This window comes from Bufo bufo, chromosome 4, assembly GCF_905171765.1.
Source record: "Bufo bufo chromosome 4, aBufBuf1.1, whole genome shotgun sequence".
Taxonomy (NCBI): domain Eukaryota; kingdom Metazoa; phylum Chordata; class Amphibia; order Anura; family Bufonidae; genus Bufo; species Bufo bufo.
In genome coordinates, this window is record NC_053392.1 from 258,604,790 (window position 1) to 258,628,342 (window position 23,553).

The 23,553-nt window shown below is 42.3% G+C and overlaps 1 protein-coding gene across 1 annotated transcript in view; it reads right to left on the bottom strand.

The window, feature by feature from the left end:
- CSMD1 (CUB and Sushi multiple domains 1) overlaps positions 1-23,553 on the bottom strand; it is a 2,494,699-nt gene that overhangs the window by 292,282 nt on the left and 2,178,864 nt on the right. The window contains exon 50 of the mRNA XM_040430026.1: positions 15,687-15,872. Within this exon, the coding sequence (XP_040285960.1) occupies positions 15,687-15,872 (186 nt within the window). The remainder of the gene's footprint in view (positions 1-15,686; positions 15,873-23,553) is intronic.

Below are 23,553 nucleotides of genomic sequence, written 5' to 3' on the forward strand. Positions count from 1 at the left end.
AGAACTTTGTCTTATCTCGCCTTAGTAACAGTGAGATAAGACAACCCTTATAAGTTGTGGTTTGGGTCATTCTTTTGTGGGAAACAAAAACGTAGGACAGCAAAGTATAAATCAGATGAGATGGCATGTCACAGTGATGGGGCTTGTTCACACAACCGTTGCCCCTCCGTTCCCGTGCTGTGGACCGGAAATTGCGGTCCACAATGCACGGGCGCTGGCCGCGGGGCTGCCGCATGCGGATCGAGGCGCCATTCACTTGAATGGGGTCCACGATCTTTCCATTCCGCAAAAAGATAGAGCAAGTTCTATCTTTTTGAGGTGCGGAGGCACGGATTGGAAGCCACGGAAGCACTCCGTAGTGCCTCCGTAGGTTTTCTGTTTTGTGCTTCCGTTCCATTCCGCACCACATCTCCGGATTTGCGGACCCATTCAAGTGAATGGGTCTTCATCTGTGACGCGGAATGCACACGGCCGATGCCCCGTGCATTATGGACCCGCCGGAGGGGCAACGGCTGTGTAAATGAGCCTGTAGACATAAAGACTAGAGCCTGCAATTCTTTCTACAGTGTTTTGCCCCCATTCTGCAATATAACAAAGGCCTGATAAATGCAGTCTTACCCAAACAGTTGCTACTGAAACATGTCCGCTCAGTGAAGCATGTATTGCGGTGGGTGTTTTTTTTTAATGTCTGGTGGCTAACAAAAAACTTTCTATGGTGAATCTTATGCAAATCTATTTCATCATGACTATCATCAAAGCCCTGTGTCCGCAAGAGGTTAAAGGGGGTTGTCTCACTTCAGAAAATGGCATTTATCATGTAGATGAAGTTATTATAAGGCCCTTACTAATGTATTGTGATTGTCCATATTGCTTTCTTTGCTGGCTGGGTTAATTTTTCCATCACATTATATATACACCGCTCATTTCCATACTTACCACCACCCTGCGGTCCATCAGTGGTGGCCATGCTTGCACACTATAGGAAAAAGCACTGACCTAAGCCTACTCCTATGGCCCTGTCCACCAAAGAGATCGGCACTTTTTCCCATAATATGCAAGCACGACCGCCGCTGATGGATTGCAGGGTGGTCGTAACCATCGAAATGAGCAGTGTATAATGTGATGGAAAAATTAATCCAGCCGCCAAAGGAAGCAATATGGATAATAACAATACATTAGTAAGTACATTGTATTAACTTGCTCTACATAATAATTGCTATTTGCTGAAGGTAGACAACCCCTTTATTAAAAGGAGCAATTTAGTGTAAAAGTGTTGCCTTTCTGTTAAGGAAATAGTGTTATGGAGCATGTTCCTATTGGAATTTGTAATAGCAGGAAGAGGAGTGGAATACACACAGTATTAGTAATAACTATATATTGTAAATTATCAATCCGAGAATCTGCCTGGTTGCCAGTTAGGAGTTATATTGCTTCATCATAAGGGATCACAGAGCTGTTATGGCAGCAAATAGAGAACCCTTACAGAGCCATCAGCACTATTTACCTATATTACTGAGATATAAACCCCCCACAGTATTGTCTCTGGGTAAAACTACTTCCATATTATGGCTTCCAGTGGATAACACAATTTTTTCTGCCAAATGCCAACTAAATCTCATGGAAAACAATACATTATGCCTCCATAGGATATTTGGGTCATAAAGGTGTGTACTGTATATGTTCCAATATTATGATTCTGAACAGCTACGGATATGGTTTTAAACCTGTAAATAGTGTTACTACTGTATGTCTATAGCAATATGTAGAAACTGAAAATTAAGGCCGAGCAAAATGCAGATGTTTTTAATCTTCAGTACCTGAAATAAAGTAGATGAAATCTAAAAAAATATATAAACACGTTTTCATTTTTTATATACTGCATAAATGCAGAGCTTAGATGTTGATTGCAACTAGTCTATTAAGCCAACAGCTGAAGGAGAATGTTCAAATGAATGCCAATGCATGAGTCAGCATATCAGCATTTGAAAGAACAGTGCACATAAGGCATGAAAGAAACACTTTATTCTAAAAGCCTAGTCAGAAAGTCAGTGGATTATTTGTTACAGCAACAAACCCTTGTTGCTTATCCTTCTCATGCAACTGCAGACACATACCAACGTTATTCCTATATAGAAAATCTATTTAGGATCCATTATCAGGTTCATTCAGTTGCTGAATCCACAAAATGCATCTTCAGTACACCTGGTGATGTTTAAACTAAATTTCTCTAAAAGGACTAATAAATGTAAAATCCTAGCTGAAAGACCATACAAGGCTAGAATAGAATACTGTGTATCACACCTATCGATAGCACACCTATACTAGTGCTTAAAATGACTTTTGTGGCCCTATTAGCTAGCATTTGGTGTCCCTAACAGTCTGTCCCTGCTCCACACAGCAACCTCTCCCTACACTGGCAAAACACTGAATGTAAAATAGCGGCCAGATCAGGTTTATTTATAAGGTAGGGGCTATGTCCCTGTGCTGAAATGTCTCAATTGGCTGTCCTGTACCACCTGATGGATGTGTCATGGGTCAAAGTTCTTCACAATGCAAAAGAATATGGCGGGCACGAATTTCTCCATATGTTCGCATGTTCGGCGAATTGCGAACATGCAAAGTTCGCCGCGAAATGACCGCCGGGCAAACCGCAAGGCCATCTCTAGTCACCATCATTTGATCAATGCAGGAGGGGGAAAAGCTCAGGAGTAGAGAGGAGAAGCTGTGGTGAAGGGCCTATGATGATGTCATGTGACATGGAGAAGTGATGGATTTAGTGTGATAGCCAGAGAAATGCTGAGAGCTGTAGGCTTCTTCTCATACCTGCTCTCTGTAATGTCCTCTGATAGCATATAATGACAGCCTGGACATGCTGGGAGTAAAAGTTCTCTCCTCTTATACCTCCTTCCTGAAATGCCCACGGATATCACACGCTAGCCTGGACACACTGGGAGTTGCAGTTCACTTCTCTTATACTTCCTTCCTGTAATGTCCTCTGATATCACATAGTAACAGCCTGAACATGCTGGGAGTTGTGGTTCTCGTATACCTCCTTTTTGTAATGTCCGTTATATCACATAGTAACAGCTTGGACATGCTGGATGTAGTTCTCTTCTCTTACACTTCTTCCCTGTAATGTCAGCTGATATCATGACATTTTGGACAAGCAGTGAGTTTTAGTTCTCTCCTCTTAAACCTCAGCTATCTAAATTGTATAGACATCAATGGAGGAGTGGTGAAACTAAAGTGCCTATGGCAGCATGGACTCTAAGTACGGACCTAGATACAAAAGCAGTAAAACATGAAAAAAACTATGTAAGACCAGAAGAATAAAGTTATTATATGATATAAGCCCCATAGAAAACGCCATAAAAAATATAAATAAATAACACTGACAACATTTTTATTTTTGCCCGCCTCACATCCCAAAAAAGGAAATAAAAGCAAGCAAAAAGTCACCTGTACCCCAAAATGGTACAAATAAAAACTGCAGCCTGTCTGACAAAAAGTCCTTACACAACTACATTGACAGAAATATTTGTTAGTATATGACAATTAAAAATACTGATTTTTAATTACAAAGACTTGATTTTATGATGCAAAAGTAATAAAACATAAACATGAAAAAGCTATATTCAATTGGTATCACCATAATTGTATCAACCCGCAGACTAAGGTTATCCTAATAAATAAAAAAATATAGCACAGAATTACTACCTTTGCCCACCTCACCTAAAGAAAAAAAAAATTGAAAAATTTGTATAAAAAGCGATCAAAAAGCCTAAATGTACCTAAAAATGGTATAAAAAAAACTATAGCTTGTCCAGTAAAAAATTATTCCTCACACAGCTCAGTCAACAAAAAAAGTCACAACTCTCAAAAACTATTTGTCACAGCCAGACAGCTGAGAAGCGCTCACAGGAGCTTCTCAGATCCTCCTCCTTGAATTTCTTTGTTTTGGTTTAGTTTCTCATCTCGTTAGTCTATCTCAGCTGTCATGCAGTTAGACTGATCGCTACCCTTTAAGTTCCTCCCCATAATGCAGTAGTGTGCGGCTGATACAACTTCCTGGAGTGTGTGTGCATGCTGTTCCCAGTTCCCAGTTCCCAGTCGTCAGTCGTCATTTGTCTGCAAGATAAGTGCTGTTTATGTATTTATGATTTTGTATGGTGACCCTGACTCCCTCCGTGTCAGTGTAGGGAGCCGGTGGTCGTGTCCCTTCACTATAGTAGGGTCTTCAGGTAATAGATAGCCGAGGAACGTGGATATGCGGCCATCCACCTTTGGGGTGTTCGCATAGGCTGAGCAGTGAGGGAGAGCGGCAGGTCTATTGCAGGGGTCTCCCTTTGTTCCTTAGTTGTGGATCCAGAGAGACATTGTTTATATGGTATTGTCTTGTTTCCTGTACACCATCCGTGACATTATCAGCCGCCAAAACCGTCTCAAGCATGGATCCGGTTTCACTTTTGGCTGAACGCTTTCAGGGTCTTTCTTTGGAGGTAGCTGATCTCCGTAAGACTTTTTCTCAGTTTCAAGTGACCGGTTCAGCTTGCGTTCATGGAGTTTGTGCTGAGCCTAAGATCTCGCTCCCGGATACGTTCTCAGGGGTAGTGAGAATTTTGTGCGTTTTAGAGAGGCTTGCAAACTCCATTTTCGCCTTCTTCCCCATTCTTCTGGTGATGAAGAACGGAGGGTGGGGATCATTATATCGCTGCTCAGGGGTAACGCTCAGTCCTGGGCCTTTTCGCTGCCGGAGGGGGCACGGCCCCTTCGTTCAGTGGATGAATTCTTTTTAGCCCTGGGTCAGATATATGATGATCCGGATCGTATTGCTCTGGCTGAGTCTAGACTACGTCTGTTATGCCAGGGTAAACAATCCGCAGAGATATACTGTTCAGAATTTCGGAGATGGGCAGCAGATACGGGTTGGAATGATGCTGCACTCCGAAGTCAATTTTGCTATGGTCTTTCAGAGGGATTGAAAGATGCATTTGCCTTTCATGAAAGACCTACCTCCTTGGATTCTGCTATGTCTCAGGCTGTTCATATTGACAGGCGTCTTAGAGAGAGAGGAGAGATCTCTCCTTCCTGTCATACTCAGTCCCGGGACAGTGCAGCGGTCTCATTCTGTGCACAGGGGTCTCAGTCGCTGTCAGCCCCTTATGAGCAGGAGTCCATGCAGCTGGGGTTGATTGCCTCTGACAATAGAAGATTCAGCCCGCAGGGGAGGGTTTGTTTTTGTTGTGGAGGTATAAATCATCTGGCAAATGTTTGTCCCTCTAGGAGATTCAGGCAGTTTTCTGGGAGTAATAAAGAGACAAAAAGGAAAAAATCTTTTAAAAATGTTCCGTCTGTTACTATTGGCAGGGTTGAGGCGGAAATTGAAGGTTTTCCGTTTGCTTGTAGTTCCCGTTTTGTCCTGCCTGCTAGGGTGGCGCTAGAGAGCAAGAGCATTTTTTGTGAGATTTTTGTGGATAGTGGAGCAGCTGTCAACCTCATTGATAATCAATTTGCAATAACTCATGGTTTCCAGGTATGCACTTTGGGAAAGGATATTCCTGTTTTTGCTATTGATTCAGCTCCACTTTCTCAGAAATCATTAAAGGGCATAGTTCACAATATCCGTTTGACTGTGGGTGATGCTCATGTTGAGGATATGTCATGTTTCGTCCCAAGCAGATTACCTACTCCTCTAGTGTTGGGGCTACCCTGGCTCACTAAACATAACCCCACCATTGATTGGCAAGCGAGGCAAATAAATGGTTGGAGTAACTTTTGCAGAGAGAATTGCCTCATAACATCTGTTTCTGAGGTTTCTACTAAGACTGTACCACCTTTCCTCTCTGAATTTTTGGATGTCTTCTCTGAGAGTGGAGTTCAGGGTTTGCCTCCGCACAGGGAGTATGATTGCCCTATTAATCTCATCCCAGGCGCCAAGCTGCCTAAATCTCGTTTATACAATCTCTCCGAACCTGAGAGGGTCGCTATGCGGGCTTATATCTCTGAGAGTCTGAGAAAAGGACACATACGACCCTCGAAGTCACCTGTTGCCGCTGGTTTTTTCTTTGTTAAGAAAAAAGATGGTTCTTTAAGACCTTGTCTGGATTTCAGGGAGCTGAACAGTATCACTATTCGTGATCCTTATCCGCTTCCTCTGATCCCGGACCTGTTTAACCAGGTTGTTGGGGCTAAAGTCTTTTCCAAATTAGACCTAAGAGGGGCATACAACCTGGTTAGGGTCAGAGAAGGAGACGAATGGAAGACGGCTTTCAATACCCCTGAGGGCCATTTTGAGAATTTGGTTATGCCTTTTGGTTTGATGAATGCCCCAGCCGTTTTTCAGCATTTCGTCAACAGCATTTTTTATCATTTAATGGGAAAATTTGTATTAGTGTATTTGGATGACATTTTGATTTTTTCTCCTGATTTCAAGACTCATAAGGAACACTTACGTCAGGTCTTGCTCATCCTGCGGGAGAATAAATTATACGCAAAACTGGAAAAATGTGTGTTTGCGGTTCCAGAAATCCAATTTCTGGGGTTTCTTGTCTCCGCTTCTGGTTTTCGCATGGACCCCGAGAAGGTCCGCGCTGTGCTTGAGTGGGAGCTTCCTGAGAATCAGAAGGCGCTGATGCGTTTTTTTGGGCTTTGCCAATTATTACAGGAAATTTATTTTGAATTATTCCTCTGTTGTTAAACCACTCACTGATATGACCAGAAAGGGGGTAGATTTTTCTTCCTGGTCGGTGGAGGCGCGTAAGGCCTTTTCTAATATCAAGGAGAGTTTTGCTTCCGCTCCCATCCTAGTACAACCTGATATTTCGTTACCCTTCATAGTTGAGGTTGATGCTTCTTAGGTAGGGGTGGGTGCGGTCTTGTCTCAGGGTTCCTCTCCTGCCAAATGGCAACCGTGTGCATTTTTCTCAAAGAAACTCTCCTCCGCAGAGAGAAATTATGATGTGGGAGATAGGGAATTGTTGGCCATCAAGTTGGCTTTTGAGGAATGGCGCCATTGGCTAGAGGGAGCCAGACACCCTATTACCGTGTTTACTGACCATAAAAATCTGGCCTACTTGGAGTCAGCCAAGCGTCTGAACCCGAGACAGGCCAGATGGTCTTTGTTCTTTTCAAGGTTTAATTTTGTTGTTACGTTCCGCCCTGGGGTTAAGAATGTGAAGGCAGATGCCCTGTCACGTTGTTTTCCGGGAGGTGGGAATTTTGAAGACCGGGTCCCATTTTGGCTGAAGGTGTGGTGGTCTCTGCTCTTTTTCCTGAATTGGAGGCAGAGGTGCAGGCAGCCCAGTCAGAAGCTCCTGATCTTTGTCCTCCTGGGAGGTTGTTTGTGCCTCTCACTTTGAGACACAAGATTTTTAAAGAACACCACGACACGGTCCTTGCTGGGCACCCGGGGGCAAGAGCCACACTGGATCTCATCGCTCGGAGATTCTGGTGGCCTGCGCTTCGTAAGTCGGTTGAGGGTTTTGTGGCAGCTTGCGAGACTTGCGCTCGTGCCAAGGTCCCTCATTCACGGCCATCAGGTCCTCTCCTTCCTTTGCCCATTCCTTCCCGTCCTTGGACACATCTGTCCATGGACTTCATAACGGACTTGCCTCGTTCCTCGGGGAAGTCTGTGATTCTGGTGGTGGTGGACCGTTTTAGCAAAATGGTGCATTTTTATCCCTTTTCCTGGTTTGCCCAATGCTAAGACGCTGGCACAGGCATTTATTGACCACATTGTCAAATTGCATCGGATTCCTTCAGACATAGTCTCTGATAGGGGCACGCAGTTTGTTTCCAGATTCTGGAAGGCTTTCTGTTCTCGCTTGGGGGTTCGGTTGTCATTCTCTTCTGCTTTCCATCCGCAGTCGAATGGCCAGACAGAGCGCGTCAATCAGAATCTGGAGACATATCTGCGCTGTTTTGTGGCGGAGAATCAGGAGGATTGGTGTTCTTTTTTGTCCCTTGCTGAGTTTGCTTTAAATAACCGTCGTCAGGAGTCCTCTGATAAGTCACCATTTTTTGGTGCATATGGGTTCCATCCGCAGTTTGGGACTTTCTCGGGAGAGGGCTCTTCTGGTTTGCCTGATGAGGACAGATTCTCCTCGTCTTTGTCATCTATTTGGCAAAAGATTCAGGATAATCTAAAGAGCATGAGTGAGAGATATAAGCGTGTGGCGGATAAGAGACGTGTGCCTGGTCCGGACCTGAATGTTGGTGATCTGGTGTGGTTGTCTACCAAGAATATCAAATTGAAGGTTCCCTCCTGGAAGTTGGGTCCTAGGTTTATTGGGCCTTACAAGATCCTGTCTGTCATCAATCCTGTTGCCTACCGTCTTGATCTTCCTCAGACTTGGAAGATCCATAATGTTTTTCATAAGTCCTTATTGAAACCTTATGTTCAACCTATTGTACCCTCGCCTTTGCCTCCTCCTCCGATTATGGTTGATGGAAATCTTGAATTTCAGGTCTCTAGGATTGTGGATTCTCGTCTTGTCCGCGGTTCCCTCCAGTACCTCGTTCATTGGGAGGGTTATGGTCCTGAGGAGAGGATGTGGGTCCCAGTGACGGACATTAAGGCCTCTCGTCTCATCAGGGCTTTCCATAGGTCCCATCCTGAGAAGGTGGGCCCTGAGTGTCCGGAGTCCACTCCTAGAGGGAGGGGTACTGTCACAGCCAGACAGCTGAGAAGCGCTCACAGGAGCTTCTCAGATCCTCCTCCTTGAATTTCTTTGTTTTGGTTTAGTTTCTCATCTCGTTAGTCTATCTCAGCTGTCATGCAGTTAGACTGATCGCTACCCTTTAAGTTCCTCCCCATAATGCAGTAGTGTGCGGCTGATACAACTTCCTGGAGTGTGTGTGCATGCTGTTCCCAGTTCCCAGTTCCCAGTCGTCAGTCGTCATTCGTCTGCAAGATAAGTGCTGTTTATGTATTTATGATTTTGTCTTTTCTGGATCCAGGTGACCCTGACTCCCTCCGTGTCAGTGTAGGGAGCCGGTGGTCGTGTCCCTTCACTATAGTAGGGTCTTCAGGTAATAGATAGCCGAGGAACGTGGATATGCGGCCATCCACCTTTGGGGTGTTCGCATAGGCTTAGCAGTGAGGGAGAGCGGCAGGTCTATTGCAGGGGTCTCCCTTTGTTCCTTAGTTGTGGATCCAGAGAGACATTGTTTAAATGGTATTGTCTTGTTTCCTGTACACCATCCGTGACACTATTTTAGCAAATTCCATGTTACAAAATCCAGATTCCGCTCCTTTCCTTCTGAGCACTTCTATTTTCCCAGACGATAGTTTATGAACACATTTTGGGTATTTCAGAAATTGCTTAACAAATTATGTCATGCTCTTTCTCATTTTAACCTTTATAAAATGAAAAATTTGGGGTTAAAGTAACGTACAATTTGAAAATTTTTTTTTTTTCATTTTCACGGTCAAATATCAACTTTTATAAACACCTGTGGGGTCAAAATCATCACTGTGTGCCAAAATAATCCAGGGTACACTTAACCTAAGGCCAGATCTAGGGTCCAGCTCTAACAGGGATATGGAGAGGCTTCACTCTACCATCATTTCTACAATTTATCAAACTTTTAGAAAATTTGTTCTGAAAAAATATAATAAAGCTTAACTGAAATTTTCCAAAATAATATGTAGATGTTCACAAATTTTATTACAAAAATCTTTTTTCCATAAATAATATGATTTGTATCAATTCAGCAAACTGTTGTTGGATGTTATTTAAATTACAATCTTCATTATTACCTGACAGTAATTAAAAATAGATATAACTATATAAATCTTACAAATAGGTCAAATCATTACAGCAAATCCTTGAGACTATGGCTTCTGAGCAATACTGTGTCATGGTTTTGTAAATCAAAAGGAGAAATAAGATGTATTCATTAGGAGTTCCCCAGATACTATCATAATATAGGGCCTTTAATCAATATAAATGTTCAGATGATCTGCTTAACCCTCCCTTTAAAAGTGAAAAGTAAATTAAACTGTCAAGGCCTTGTAATTGTCCTTTCTGTAAGGCTGTGATCACCGAAGCCTTAGAAAATAACAATGATAAATACCTCTTTTAAAGGCATTTCAGTTTTACAGTATTGCAAGCTCAATAAGAACACAGAATTTAGTGAATCTGATCGATCCTCTGTGCTAAAATAATCAGGGATGGAAATAACTTGTCTTTTTCAGAACAAATAATAATTCTACATAATCCTACATAATGAGAAGGAACAATGAACATAGGGTGAGCAAGACAAGGACAAACTTTATTTTTTAAAATAAAGTTTACTTGGAGAGCACTTTTACCTAACAAAAAACAATATATCAGTAAACAAGAAATTAGCAACAACCAAAGTTTAGTAAGCATATATTAACGTATAGATATTGTGAATTTTTCTGTTTTATTGCAGCAACTTTTTGTAAAAGAGACATTAGAAAGTATAGCTACTGATTATCAATTTAGACTTTTCTGAATTTTCAGAATCGGATGTAATTTCTAGAATCAAGATCTGATCTAAAACAGCAACTTAATCAAAGAAGTATGTTTATAAAAAAATTTTTTTTGCCAATTTGTAAGTATCAAATACAAAAGTGACAAGCAGAGGCATTGCTAACAGGGATGCTGGGGGCGTCATTTGTTGGCGGATTGTGGTATGATGAATAAAATATTAATTTTTTGTGGCAAAAAGACTGAACTGTAAGTCACTAAGGAGACATTATTACTTTTTTAGGGGTCACTTTAGAGGCATTATGGCTTTTTAAAGGTGAACTAAGAAGCATTATTATTTAAGGGGGCACTTAAAAGCATTGTTACTTTTATGGGGAATATTGAGCATTATTACTTTTCAGAGGGCACAAAAGTGGCATTATTTTTGTATATTGCACTCTGTAGGGTACAAAATGCGGCAATTCTACTATGTGATGCAATAAAACCATCTGAGGAACTATATGGGACACTCTGTATACAACACTATTGTATTTGGGGGCAATATCTATCTATATGACACTATATTTTGGGGTGATAATTAAAACTAGGTTTGAGAAAGGTAGGGTGGATAATAAAAAAAGAAAGGACCCAAATATATCTCTGTTGCAAACTCTGTAGACATAAATTGTGGCTGGAATAAGTGAATATGGTGGTCTGGGCTAGATAGAAAAGTAAATTACTTCAATCAAAGAACATGAATATCTACACTATATGGTCACTGTATGGTGGTAATATCACTAATTGTGTACTGTGTTATTTCATTAATAGTATGGTAATATTATTCAGTAGTAGTTCCTATTTAATGGTATTTGTAATGGTTGTTTCCTGGGTTGGGGGCCCACTGGGGCCTCTGAAGTGTTCATCTCCAACCCAACCCTCCTCCATCTTAAGCTCTAGTTACGCCTCTTGTGACAACCAATATATAATTAATATAGCTATCATAACTAAAAATACATTCCATTAATTCCATTAATAAAATAAACGCAATCACAAAACTTTTACTATAGCTCTAACTTCTGAGTTACTCATGTTTGTTAGTAAAATCCTCTTTGTATAAAGACAGAAATCTGAATTTGAGGTTTCAATAGACAGTGTTATGGTTCTTGGAATCAGTTGTATTTCCTCCATGATTTTCATAGTACCTGGTTACATGATATTGCATCACAAAGGATAGAATAGTGATATGCTATATAATATCAATTCTAGAATACTAATGGCAGGCGAAAATAAAAAATTTGAGATGCAAGTATATTAGAAACTTTTTAAATTATTTATTTTGTTCATAGGTTGGTTCAAAATGCTGAAAGACTAGATAAATCTCTGTAATTTTAAGCAGGCAGTTACACTGAACACTGATGATACAAATGTAAAAATGCTATTTTTTTTAATAACTGCAGAAATTTTTCAAAAACATTACACTAAAAAGTGTTAACCAATCTGTGCGGTAGATATACATATAGGAGCAAATTTTTTTTCAAATTCTGTTTCTGATTCTTATTATTTTGTCATGGGTTGCTGATGTTTAAAACCTTAATTTATTGGGCACTAGCTGATGACCCGTTGTTGCTTGGGTATTTATTTATTGCAATTTTATATTAAATAACAGTGACGTTTACAATGACCGCCCCTTTAATGGTGACGGCTCCTTTGACAGTGACTTTCATTGTGGCCGCCCCTTTAATGGTGACCGCCGCTTTAACAGTGACTTTCACAGTGGCCGACCCTTTAACAGTGACATTCACAGTGGCCGCTCCTTTAACGGTGACCGCCCCTTCAACAGTGACTTTCACAATGGCTGCCCTTTTAATGGTAACCGCCCCTAGAACAGTAACTTTAACAGTGGCTGCCTCTTTAACAGTGACCACCTTTTTAACAGTGACTTTCACAGTGGCAGCCCCTTTAAAGATGACTGCCTGTTTAACAGTGACTTTCATAGTGGCCGCCCTTTTAACGGTGACCGGCCCTTCAACAGTGACTTTCACAGTGGACGCCCCTTTAATGGTGACTACCCCTTTAACAGTAACTTTCACGGTGGCTGCCCTTTTGACAATGACTTTCACAGTGGCCGCCCGTTTAGCGGTGACTGCTCCTTTAACAGTGACTTTCACAGAGACTGCCCCTTTAACGGTGACCACCTAACAGTGACTTTTACAGTGGCCGCCCCTTTAACAGTGATTTTCAGAGTGGTCGTCCCTTTAACAGTGACCGCCCCTTTAACAGTGATTTTTACAGTAGCCGCCCCTTTGACAGTGACTTTAACATTATCAGTCCCTTTAACAGTGACCGCCTCTTTAACAGTGACTTTCACAGTGGCTGCCCCTTTAACAGTGACTGACCCTTTAAAAGTGATTTTCACAATGGCCGCTTGTTTAACAGTGACCTCCACGGTGCCCGGTTCTTTAACAGTGAACTCCACGGTGCCCGCCCCTTTAACAGTGTTAAATCACAGGTTTAAATCGGTTTAAAGCCCGGTATTAAATCACCCTTTAACAGTGAACTCCACAGCGCCTGCCCCTTTAACAGTGATTTCCACTTGGCCGCCCCTTTAATGGTGACCGCCCGTTTAACAGTGACTTTTACAGTAATCGCCAATTTAACGGTGACTGCCCCTTTCACAGTGACATTCACAGTGGCTGCCCTTTTAACACTGACTTCACAGTGGCCTCCCCTTTAATGGTGACCACCTAACAGTGACTTTCACAGTGGCCGCCCCTTTAACAGTGACCACTACTTTAACGGTGACTTTCACACTGGCCGCCCTTTTAACAGTGACCGCCTCTTTAACAGTGACTTTCACAGTGGCCGCCCCTTTAACACTGACCGCCCCTTTAACAGTGATTTTCACAGTGGTCGCCCCTTTAACAGTGACCGCCCCTTTAACAGTGAACTCCACGTTGCCCGCCCTTTTAACAGTAAACTCCACAGGGCCCGTCTGTTTAATAGTGGCACCTGCCCCCCATGCATGTAGCAGTGTAGTTCTGCCATCATACGACATATGACTGAATATTTAAAGACCTGCGAACTGCTAAAACCTGTGAGCTTCTATTGGCTAATAAGGGACATGTGACCTTGTGTATGGCAGTTAGGATTTAAGTGAAAGGATGGCAGGCTTATATTGGATAATGCAGGTCATTTTTTGGGAATATCTCGGGAACAGTACGTCCTAGAGAGCTGAGACCCCCGCAAGATTTAATTCCAGGTAGCAATTCGTTGAAATGGATGGTTGCATTTTTGAGTTTTCACGAAACATACATACATACATACATACATACACACATTCGTCCTTTTTTTTTTATTATATATAGATTATGGCATAACCCATTACTCTTTTAAGAGTCTGTAAATAAGAAGCAATGAATGCATGAACTTCTCTTATCTACATATACCCTAAAATCTGGCCACCTAAGGCTCCATTCCAACGTTCGAATTGCAGCCCGTATCCGGAAATGCGGACCCGCACTTCCGGGTTCGCAATTCCGAAAAAAAAAATAGAACATGTCCTATTTTTGTCCGCAATTGCGGACAAGAAAAGGCATTTCCTATTAGTGCCGGCAATGTGCGGTCCGCAAAATGCAGAACGCACATTGCCAGTGTCCGTGTTTTGCGGGTCCGTGGATCCGCAAAACACACACAGATGTGTGAATGGACTCTTAAGGGACTATGTCACAAAGAAAGTAATTGTCAAACCAGGAACATTGCCTTGTAGGGCTAGCTCAGTCAAATATATTAATACTTTACCTGTCACTTAGCAATCCATTGCTTTTAAGTACTTTAATCCATATGGAAATGAGAAATTAAGTGCTTTAAGGGAGTACCCAATTCACTCTGTGCACCCTCCTCCTGCTTCCTCTGATAACCTCTTCCCCTCCTTGTTTGATAGGGGCACATTCTTGCGTAGTCAATCAAGAAGGACAGGGAGGGGCTGGCAGAGAAAACAGAAGGATAAGGGGTGCATTGAGTGACCTGGGCCCACCCTTAGTTCACTTAATTGTTTATTTTCCTGTAAATTAAAAAAAAAGTTTTCTCCAGAATGAAGAACTATATTGCAGAGTCAAAGGTATTATATTCAGCTGATCAGGCCCACTGTTGAGCCATTGTGTCTGGTTTAACAGTGATTTTTTTTTGGTTAGAGGTAGTGTTGGGCGCGAATATTTGAATTGCAAATTTTAATTGTGAATATCGACACTTCGAGAATCTGCAAAGATTTAGAATATAGTGCTATATATTCGCATTTGCGAATATTTTAGATTTTTTTTTCATCTGAACCCATGATCCCTCTGCTTCTTGCTTGTGGGCCATTGAGAAGGCTGCAATGTCTCTGTCTGAGCTTAGCAACATCCCTAGCAATCAATAGGAAAGCTGCCTACCCCTTACTATATAAGAACCTCCCCAGCAGCCATTTTCTGTATTTTTTTGCAGTTCTGAGAGATACAGCAGTGTTATTGCTGTGCTCTGTGCTTTACTGTGTCATACATTAGATAGTTAGTTTATATATATATTACAGATAGTTAGTGGGAGATAGTCAGTGTAGGTTAGATAGTGATATAGTGTAGCTGATAGGTTCCAGTGCAGGGTGTTAGGTAGTGTGATAGGTTCTACTGTCCATACATACATAGTGCTGTGATGTCACAAGTTCACAACAACACTTAGTGCACCAATCAGTAATATGTAGTCAGCTAAAATGTGAAGTTGCACGCATTGCGCCAAAATATGCGCATCATTAATTTCCGATTTGTGCAATCGTGAATATATTGGAGAACTCTATCTGCATATAAAGCTATTGTATTGTTCTGCCGTGCCAACCATGTTCTCCAGTCTCAGGAAACTTCTAACAGCTTGAAAAATGTAGCAGAAGTGACCCACGCCTGTATTGAACGCACAATACGCGCATATTACATTGCCGATTTTCGCAATCGAGAAAATAATGGCAAATTCAAATGTTGCCCCTGCCGCTCATCACTAGTGCGAGGCTCTCTTTAATTTTTGACCAGAATATTTAAGCTATATCCTCTTTTAACAGCTTAAAAATGAACTGACAATGAATGAAGCAGTCCTGCTCATTAAATAGCGAGATATGTTAATTTCCATGCTAGTTTTTTTTGTTTACAATCATTTCAATTGAATTCTGAATATATGACATGACAAGCTATTTGGATGTTGAAAAAAAAAATACCATTCCATTATACTTACGCTGACAAACAGGTGGTTTGCCTGCATTACTCCATGATCCATCTTCTTGACATACTGCTGTTGATTGTTGACTAGATTGTAATCTGTAGCCTTCATTACATTCATATATCACTTTGCTTCCTAAAGTAAACTCATTTCCAGACACTGAGCCATTTCCAGGTGGCTGAGCAATTCCACAGGATATAGCTGAAAACATAAATAAAAGCTGAGCGTTTTATGCATTATGTTTTTTGAAAAAATATACATAAATTTAAATATTATTAGATGTTTAATGCTTTGAGACTGCAATATACCTGCTGATAAAATCGGCAACTCTGAAGAGCATTCACTTCATATGTACGGTAATTAAATTTAAAGGTCATTTTTGTTGTTCGCTGTTAAAGGCAGTCATTTTTAACATGTTGATTATTTATGGTTTTCTTTCTACATAAATGTTAACTGGCAGGTTATGTTAATGTACTTTTCCTAGTTTCTCACATTATAAAAAGCTTTACAAAATTTGCGATATTTATAGGTAATTTGTTACTACTACACGAAGATTAATAGTTAATAAAACTGAAAAGAAACAAAACTCAGCGATTTGAACTCAGTTATTGCATTAATATATAGGATGTGCCTATCTTCAAAAATATGTACAATTGCATATATGGCAAAACAAACCAGTAGTTCTATAAAAAAAATTATAAAAAATTTATGATAAATAAACAATTTATGATAATTAGTGTTGAGTGAATCAAAGCTAACAAAGTGGAATTTGATCCGAATTTCAGGAAAAATTCAATTCACCACAAATCCTAATTTCTTGATTCTTCGTGGTAACGAATCAATTTTTCCTGAAATAAAAAAACATACTCACCTCCATTCATTTGATTGCAGAGTGGCTGTCGTAGCCATCTGGATTGAAGAAAATGCGCCACTTCTCTCACACACTGACATGTTATGTCACCATGTCAGCACATGAGAGAATTGGTGCATTTTCTTCAATCAAGATGGCCATGACGGCCCCTCTGCGATCAAATAAATGAGGTGAGTATGCATTTTCTAGTCTAAATGTGACTCTCAGATGCTGCAGTCAGCATTGAACATGGCTTCTGAGGGGTTAAATTATTAGGGCAGGTGCAATCGCTCTTCCCTGTCATTGTGCCCATGCCATACAATATAATGTGATTAGTTACAATTACTTCTTGTCAAATTGCTTGTCGAAGTTCGGCGAAGCAGCTGAATCGAATTTTTTTAAACTTCTTTCATCATTAATGATGATCCAATACTATAAATCTGGCTATTGTAAATAACTGGAATGCCTCATGTGTTTCATTTTAGTTTTATTAGTTATATTTGTCTGTAGAAATGCTAGCTGCAAAAAATGAGTTATTGTTTAGAAAAGTGTAAATTGACTAAAACAGTCTCCAGGAAAAGACAAAAGTACAGCCTAAAGAAGGTCATACATTTGAGATAATGATTGGCCGCATTGCAACCAATCAGTCATCCATGGGATCGTTCATACGAACAATCCCACCAACTAAACTGCCCGACCAGGGAGTTCATTTTTATTAAAAACAGACTCCCTGGTGCTTGAACATAATGGCAATTGATTGGCTGAATTTGCCGATCATGCCATCATCAGTTTTGGATGGTGAATGACCAAAGTTTCCAGTTTTTGGCAGACAAGACTCTGCCAACGGCGAATGCTCTTCTCGCAATTTATTCAAACGACACTTTAATCTTATGTGTATGCCCACCTATAGGACTCCCAAAAACCCAGGGAGTGGTAGGTTGATGTATTCAGATTATTATCATAGCATTATTTTTGTGCAAAGTATAGTATAGTATTGCTTCACTGCCTTACAAAGATGCTGACTAGTGTTGATCACGAATATTCGAATTGCAAATTTTTATTGCGAATATCGGCACTTCGAGTATTCGTGAATATTTAGAATATAGTGATATATATTCGTAATGTCGAATATTAGAATTTTTTTAAAATCAGTACACATGATCCCTCCCTGCTTCTAGCTTGTGGGCCAATGAGAAGGCTGCAATATCTTTGACTTTAGGAGCAGTGTTGAATGAATTTTCGTAATGCAAATTTTCATAATGAGAATTTTCATAATGCAAATTTTTGTAATGAGAATCAATGAGATAGTGAAAACTCAGATCCGATGGTATATTCTAACCCCCAGGCATTCCTATGGTGAAGGGGACTCTTGTCAGGGAGGAGTATGCCAAAGTGGAACAACTGTACAGATTTTTTTAAAAAGACGAATATTCTAAAAAACGAATATATTAGTTTTTTAGAATATTCGTAATATTCAAAAACAAGAATATATAGCAATATAGCGAATATAAAAAATAAAAATAAAAAGAATATAGAGCAATTTCCTCCCTGCTTAAGTAACTGTTCATAAACTTGCAGTAGGGCCTAGTCATTTCTAGTTGCACCATTGGATTTAAGCCATGAACAGAATGAATAGAGGGGAAGATTTATCATTTCCCTTGTTTCTGAAAAGTGGCGTTAAAAAGTTGCAAACTATGTGTTAGCGACTTTTTAACTGTGTCTTTAAAAAAAAGGGGGGCATGACAATGGCAGGGAGGGGGCGTGACCAGTCGCTCAACAAATTTATGTTCATTTTTGCCAGTTTTCGGACTCAAATGAAGCCAGAAATCCACGACAGCTCTGAGCTGTCATAGATTTCTGTTTAGGTGCATGGACTGCCATAGAAGGGGGGATGTTGAGCGGGGGGACAGATCTTTGTTGCACAAGAACTCTGATGAATAAATTTGTACATATCGATCTGCTCACATAAAGAGGAGCATCATGTCTATCATCACACGACTAAGGCTACTTTCCCTCTAGCATTAGTAGGGTCCAGCAGGTTGTTCCCCTGCCGGATCCGTGCTAACACTAGCTCACGAGTGTTGCCAGAAGTTTGCTCTGGCCCCATTCCCATTCACTGATGCCCAGCATGCTGCGTTTTTTGTCTGGCCGCCTCTAAACATGATTTCCATGCTGTGGCCGCATCTCCGACCTGTCATTAAAGTGAATGGGGCCGGAGCAGTCTTTTTGCGGCACTCGTGGGCTACCGTTAGCACGGATCACTGTATGCAGTGTATAGGGGGTCACTGATCTCTATATGCAGTGGTGGGGGTCACATATCACTATATACAGAGTGCAGGAAGGAGAGGGCACATTTATAGATGGTGAGACCAGTGACTGCTGCTGATATCACTGACCTCAGCCATACTGACAGCTCACAAGAGGTTAAAGCTCTGGAACTATTGGTCTGGCTGTAATATCATGTCTGTGATAAGAACACAAAGCAGAGGGGACATAAACAGACAGACAATGGGATTGCTCACAACTTGTGGTCCACAGAGCTTCCCTGGCTCTGCTACATCCTTACATGTTGGCAGGATCCTCTTAGTACAGGGGAAACAAAAGGGGGCAGAGCCTGCAGTTAGATCAGCCATCACTGCTTCTCCTCAGTCTCCCTTCCTCCTGCAAAAGTCTCTTTATTTCAGCTTTTAACAAGTGTCCCTGCTAAGCCCCTGCCAACCATGCACAGCCAGGAGTGCCAGTCACAGAAGGAAAGCACCTCTGATACAAGCAGGGTGCTTTAGGACTCAGACAGCCGCACACTCCTTCAGGCATGGACCAGGTTGCTCCTCCATGGCACATGCAGGGATGGACGAGACAGGCAGCTATGAGAGCAGGAAAGGAGGGGGTGTGGCTGCCAATAGCAGGAAAACCAGGCAGATCTGCTTAAGAAGATATATTAGTAAGTGTAATATCTCCCTACTTTCTTTATAGTTTTAATTAGTGCTAACAGAGTAGCCAACCCCTTTAACTATATTATGCTTTTCCTGCTTTCCATTCTGTTAGGCATAATTATTAAGTGTTAAGGTAAATAAATAAAAATAAAATAATGCCATGTTTGTTTTTTTGCACTGCACTTTGGTCATGCTCAGTCCCATTCTTTTGAACAGAAATGAGGTGCGATACCAGAAATAGTGTCACATGTCGGGTGTCCCCAGGAGGACCACCGGGACATCATATGAGCAGGACAAGGCAAACAGGCCAAGGATCCTGGAACACATAACTTATTACAAAGGAAACAAGACACGTGACAATGACTATAACAGAATACCTCAATCTACTGAAATGGATCAGTGGGTGTGAACCCACTACGCCACTGACTAGCAATACTCTGGAGGGGTCTAACTAAGCAGCTACCTGGTCTTTACTAGAGCCTCAGATTGTGAGGATAGGCTTGGGCCATTAGGGTAGTTGCCAGGGGCTACTCCAGAGTGTAAACCGAGGCAGTGGCAGCAGGATCAGGCGGCAAAGAGATACCAGACAAGGTACCGACAGCACATAGAGTCCAAAAACAGGCAGGAAGAATGGAACAGAGGCAGAAGCAGGTACCTGTGCCCAAAGCAATAGAAGCAAGGCGGCCCCAGGAAGAGCTGCACAGAGACAGAGAAAGGGCATTCCCCCTTCAGGGAACACAGGAACCCTCTTCCGAAGGTGGACATGGACAGACATTAGCGGAACACCAGAAGCAGTAACGAGTGCAAGAAAAACAATTACAGGAACATAGACACAGACACAGATAAGCTCTGCTAGGCTATACAGATATAGAGATCAGACACAGATAAGCTCTGCTAGGCTATACAGATACAGAACAGTACAATACAAGGTACAGGGCCAGAAGACAACAATACAGAACCAGGCGAAACACAACAAGGTGTAGAGATGGGCTTACGGTTCGCCCGGCGGTCTTTTCACAGCGAATGTTGCTCATTCGCGATTTGTCAAACATGCGGCGATGTTCGCATGCACCATATTATTTTGCATTGCGCCGAACTTTGATCCATGACACATCCATCAGGTTGGACAGGACAGCCAATTGAGACATTTCAGCATATGGACACACCCCCACCCTATAACAGAATCCGATCTGGCAGTCATTTCACATTCTGTGTTTTGGCAGTGTAGGGAGAGGTTGATTTGTGGAGCAAAGACAGACTGTTAGAGACACAAAATGCTAGCTAATAGGGCCACAAAAGTATTTTTAAGGACTGCTATAGGTGTGCTATCGATAGGTGTGATATACTGAGGGATTTAATACACTTATAATATACTTTCTAACATGGAAAGTTTATTATAGTGCATTTCTATTGTGCAGCAGTTATGTGCGGTTCTGCTGCGAAACTGCAGCTTTATAGAGGGTCAAATGCTATTGGAATAACTAATTGTAACTGGTGTGAAATACCTATTGCCATAAAAAAAACTGAATGAGGGGTGTGATATACCTATAATATACTTTATATCATAGAAAGTATATTATAGTGCATTTGTATCGTGCAGCAGTTGTGTGCTGTTCTGCTGCGATACCACAGGTATATAGAGGGACAAACTTTATTGGAACAACTATTTTCAAAGGGTGTGATATACCTGTTGCCCCCCAAAAAACTGATTGAAGGGTGCGATATACCTGGTTCCACAAAATACTGATAAAGGGGTTTCATATTCCTGCTTCCACAAAATACTGATTGAGGGGTGCAATATACCTGCTTCCACCAAATATTGATTGAGGCCTACAATACGCTGGCTTCCACAAAATACTGATTGAGGGGTGTGGTATACCTGCTTCCACCAAATATTGATTCAGGTGTTCTATATACCTATTTCCACAAAATACTGATTGAGGGGTGGGATATACCTGCTTCTACAAAATACTGATTAAGGGGTTTTATTTACCTGCTTCCACAAAATACTGATCTAAGGGTGCGATATGCATGCTTTTACCAAATATTGATTCAGGGTTTCCGTATACCTGTTTCCACAAAATACTGATTGAGGGGTGCGATATACCTGCTTCTACAATATACTGATTAAGAGGTTCTATATACCTGCTTCCACAAATACTGCTCTTCTCTAGGGACTTTGGCACAGGGTCGTTTTGAAAATGACATGCAGAGGAAGAGGCAGGCCATTCTGCAGGGGAGGTAGAGGTTGGGAAGGTGCACCAGGCCGGAGCCTAAGTGGGAAGTTGGAGAAGGTGTGTGCGTTTATGTCAAAGGATGCACCAGAATTGGTGGAGTGGCTCACTCAGTCTTCCGCATCTGCACCCTCCTCATCCGCTGTATCTGCACCCTCCTCACTCTCTGCTATGTGCACCCCCAAAGACACCACCACCACCATCATAGCCCCTCTACTCGAGTCAGAGAAATTATTTTCCCATTCTTGGCATCGGATGAGGAAGAGGAGGTAGCAACGGCCGCCACCCAGCGGTCTGACGACAGTGCCCAGATCAGCCCAAGGAGGGTAGTCCCCGCTGTTGCTGCCTACTCCGAGATCTCTAATGTCAGTGGTGGCGAAGGTGATGATGTGTTGATGGACGTCACGTGGGTGCCCACAAGAGAGTAAGAGGAGGGGAGTTCAGAGGGAGAGACGAAGCAGCAGATAGGGAGCAGAAGGAGGAGAAGCAGGCAGAACTCGCAGTGCACAGGAGGCAAAAAGCAGACTGAAAATGTATCTGGAGCGAGCCATCCACCATTCACGGTCACATCTTGTGCTCCCAGGACGCCGGCACATGGCTCCGCAGTGTGGGCTTTTTTTAACGTGTCAGCTGCTGACAATAGTGTTGCCATCTGCACCTGTGCTGTCAACGCATAAGTCGTGGTAAGCCAAGCACTCACCTAGGGATGACCGCCTTATGAAGGCACCTGGCCTCCCATCACCAAGCCCAGTGGGAGCAACGACGTCAGAACCCACAAAGCCGCATTCCTGGCGCACCACGTCCTGCCTCTTCTCCTTCTCCTCCTCTCTCCTCCCATTAGTCCTACACTCCACCTTCCATCGTGCCCTCGTCGCGTTTATCTGGCAGAAGGCAGGCTTCCGTGGCCGAAATGTTCGAGCATAAAGAGTTAATGACACCGGATAACCCTCTAGCCTAATGGCTGACCTCTGGCTTGTCGGAACTGCTATCCCGCTAACTACTGCCATATAAACTGGTGGACTCGGAGGCCTTTAGAAAATTTGTGGCTAATGGCACACCGCGATGGAAGGTCCGCAGAAGGAAATATTTCTCCCAGAAGGGCATCCCAGAGCTATATGGCCACGTTCAGCGGCAATTGAATATATCTCTGGCACGCAGTGTCGGTGCCAAGATACATCTGACTGCAGAAACGTGGTCTAGCCACCACGGGCAGAGAAGGTACATAACTTTTACTGCCCACTGGTGAGACGTTGCCATGCTGTGCCGTGGCTGTTGTGCCTGGAAGCCAAGAGCCACACCGAGGACGACATTCTCCTGGGCGATGAGCAAGAGTCAGGGCGCTCCACCGCTTCTAATTTAGTGCAAATGGGAACCTTCATGCTCCAGTGTTTGAAGAGGGACCCCCGTATAAAAAGCATAATGGACAAGGACCAGTGCAACCCATCGAGAGCTTCCCTCCGGATCCAACCTCAGGGAACACCTAGACCGACAGGTGTCCGACTACATTGGGTTAACGGCTGATGTGGACGCTCTGAGAAGTGAGGAACCCCTGGACTACTGGGTGTATAAGCTAGTCCTGTGGCCAGAGCTGGCACAATTTGCCATGGAACTCTTGGCTTGCCCCACTTCAAGTGTCCATTCCGAAAGGACGTTCAGTGCAGCAGGGGGAATCGTGACCGATAAACTCGCCTAGCTCACAACAGTGTGGACTACCTCACGTTTTTAAAAATTAATGAGGCATGGATCTCGAAGGAATTAAACACCTGTAACGACCATGTGTAATTGAATTTCTTCATGCCAGCCCACACATATCCGCCACCACCCAGAACAAAGAATGGTCACTGTCTTATGTAAATCTAGTGGCA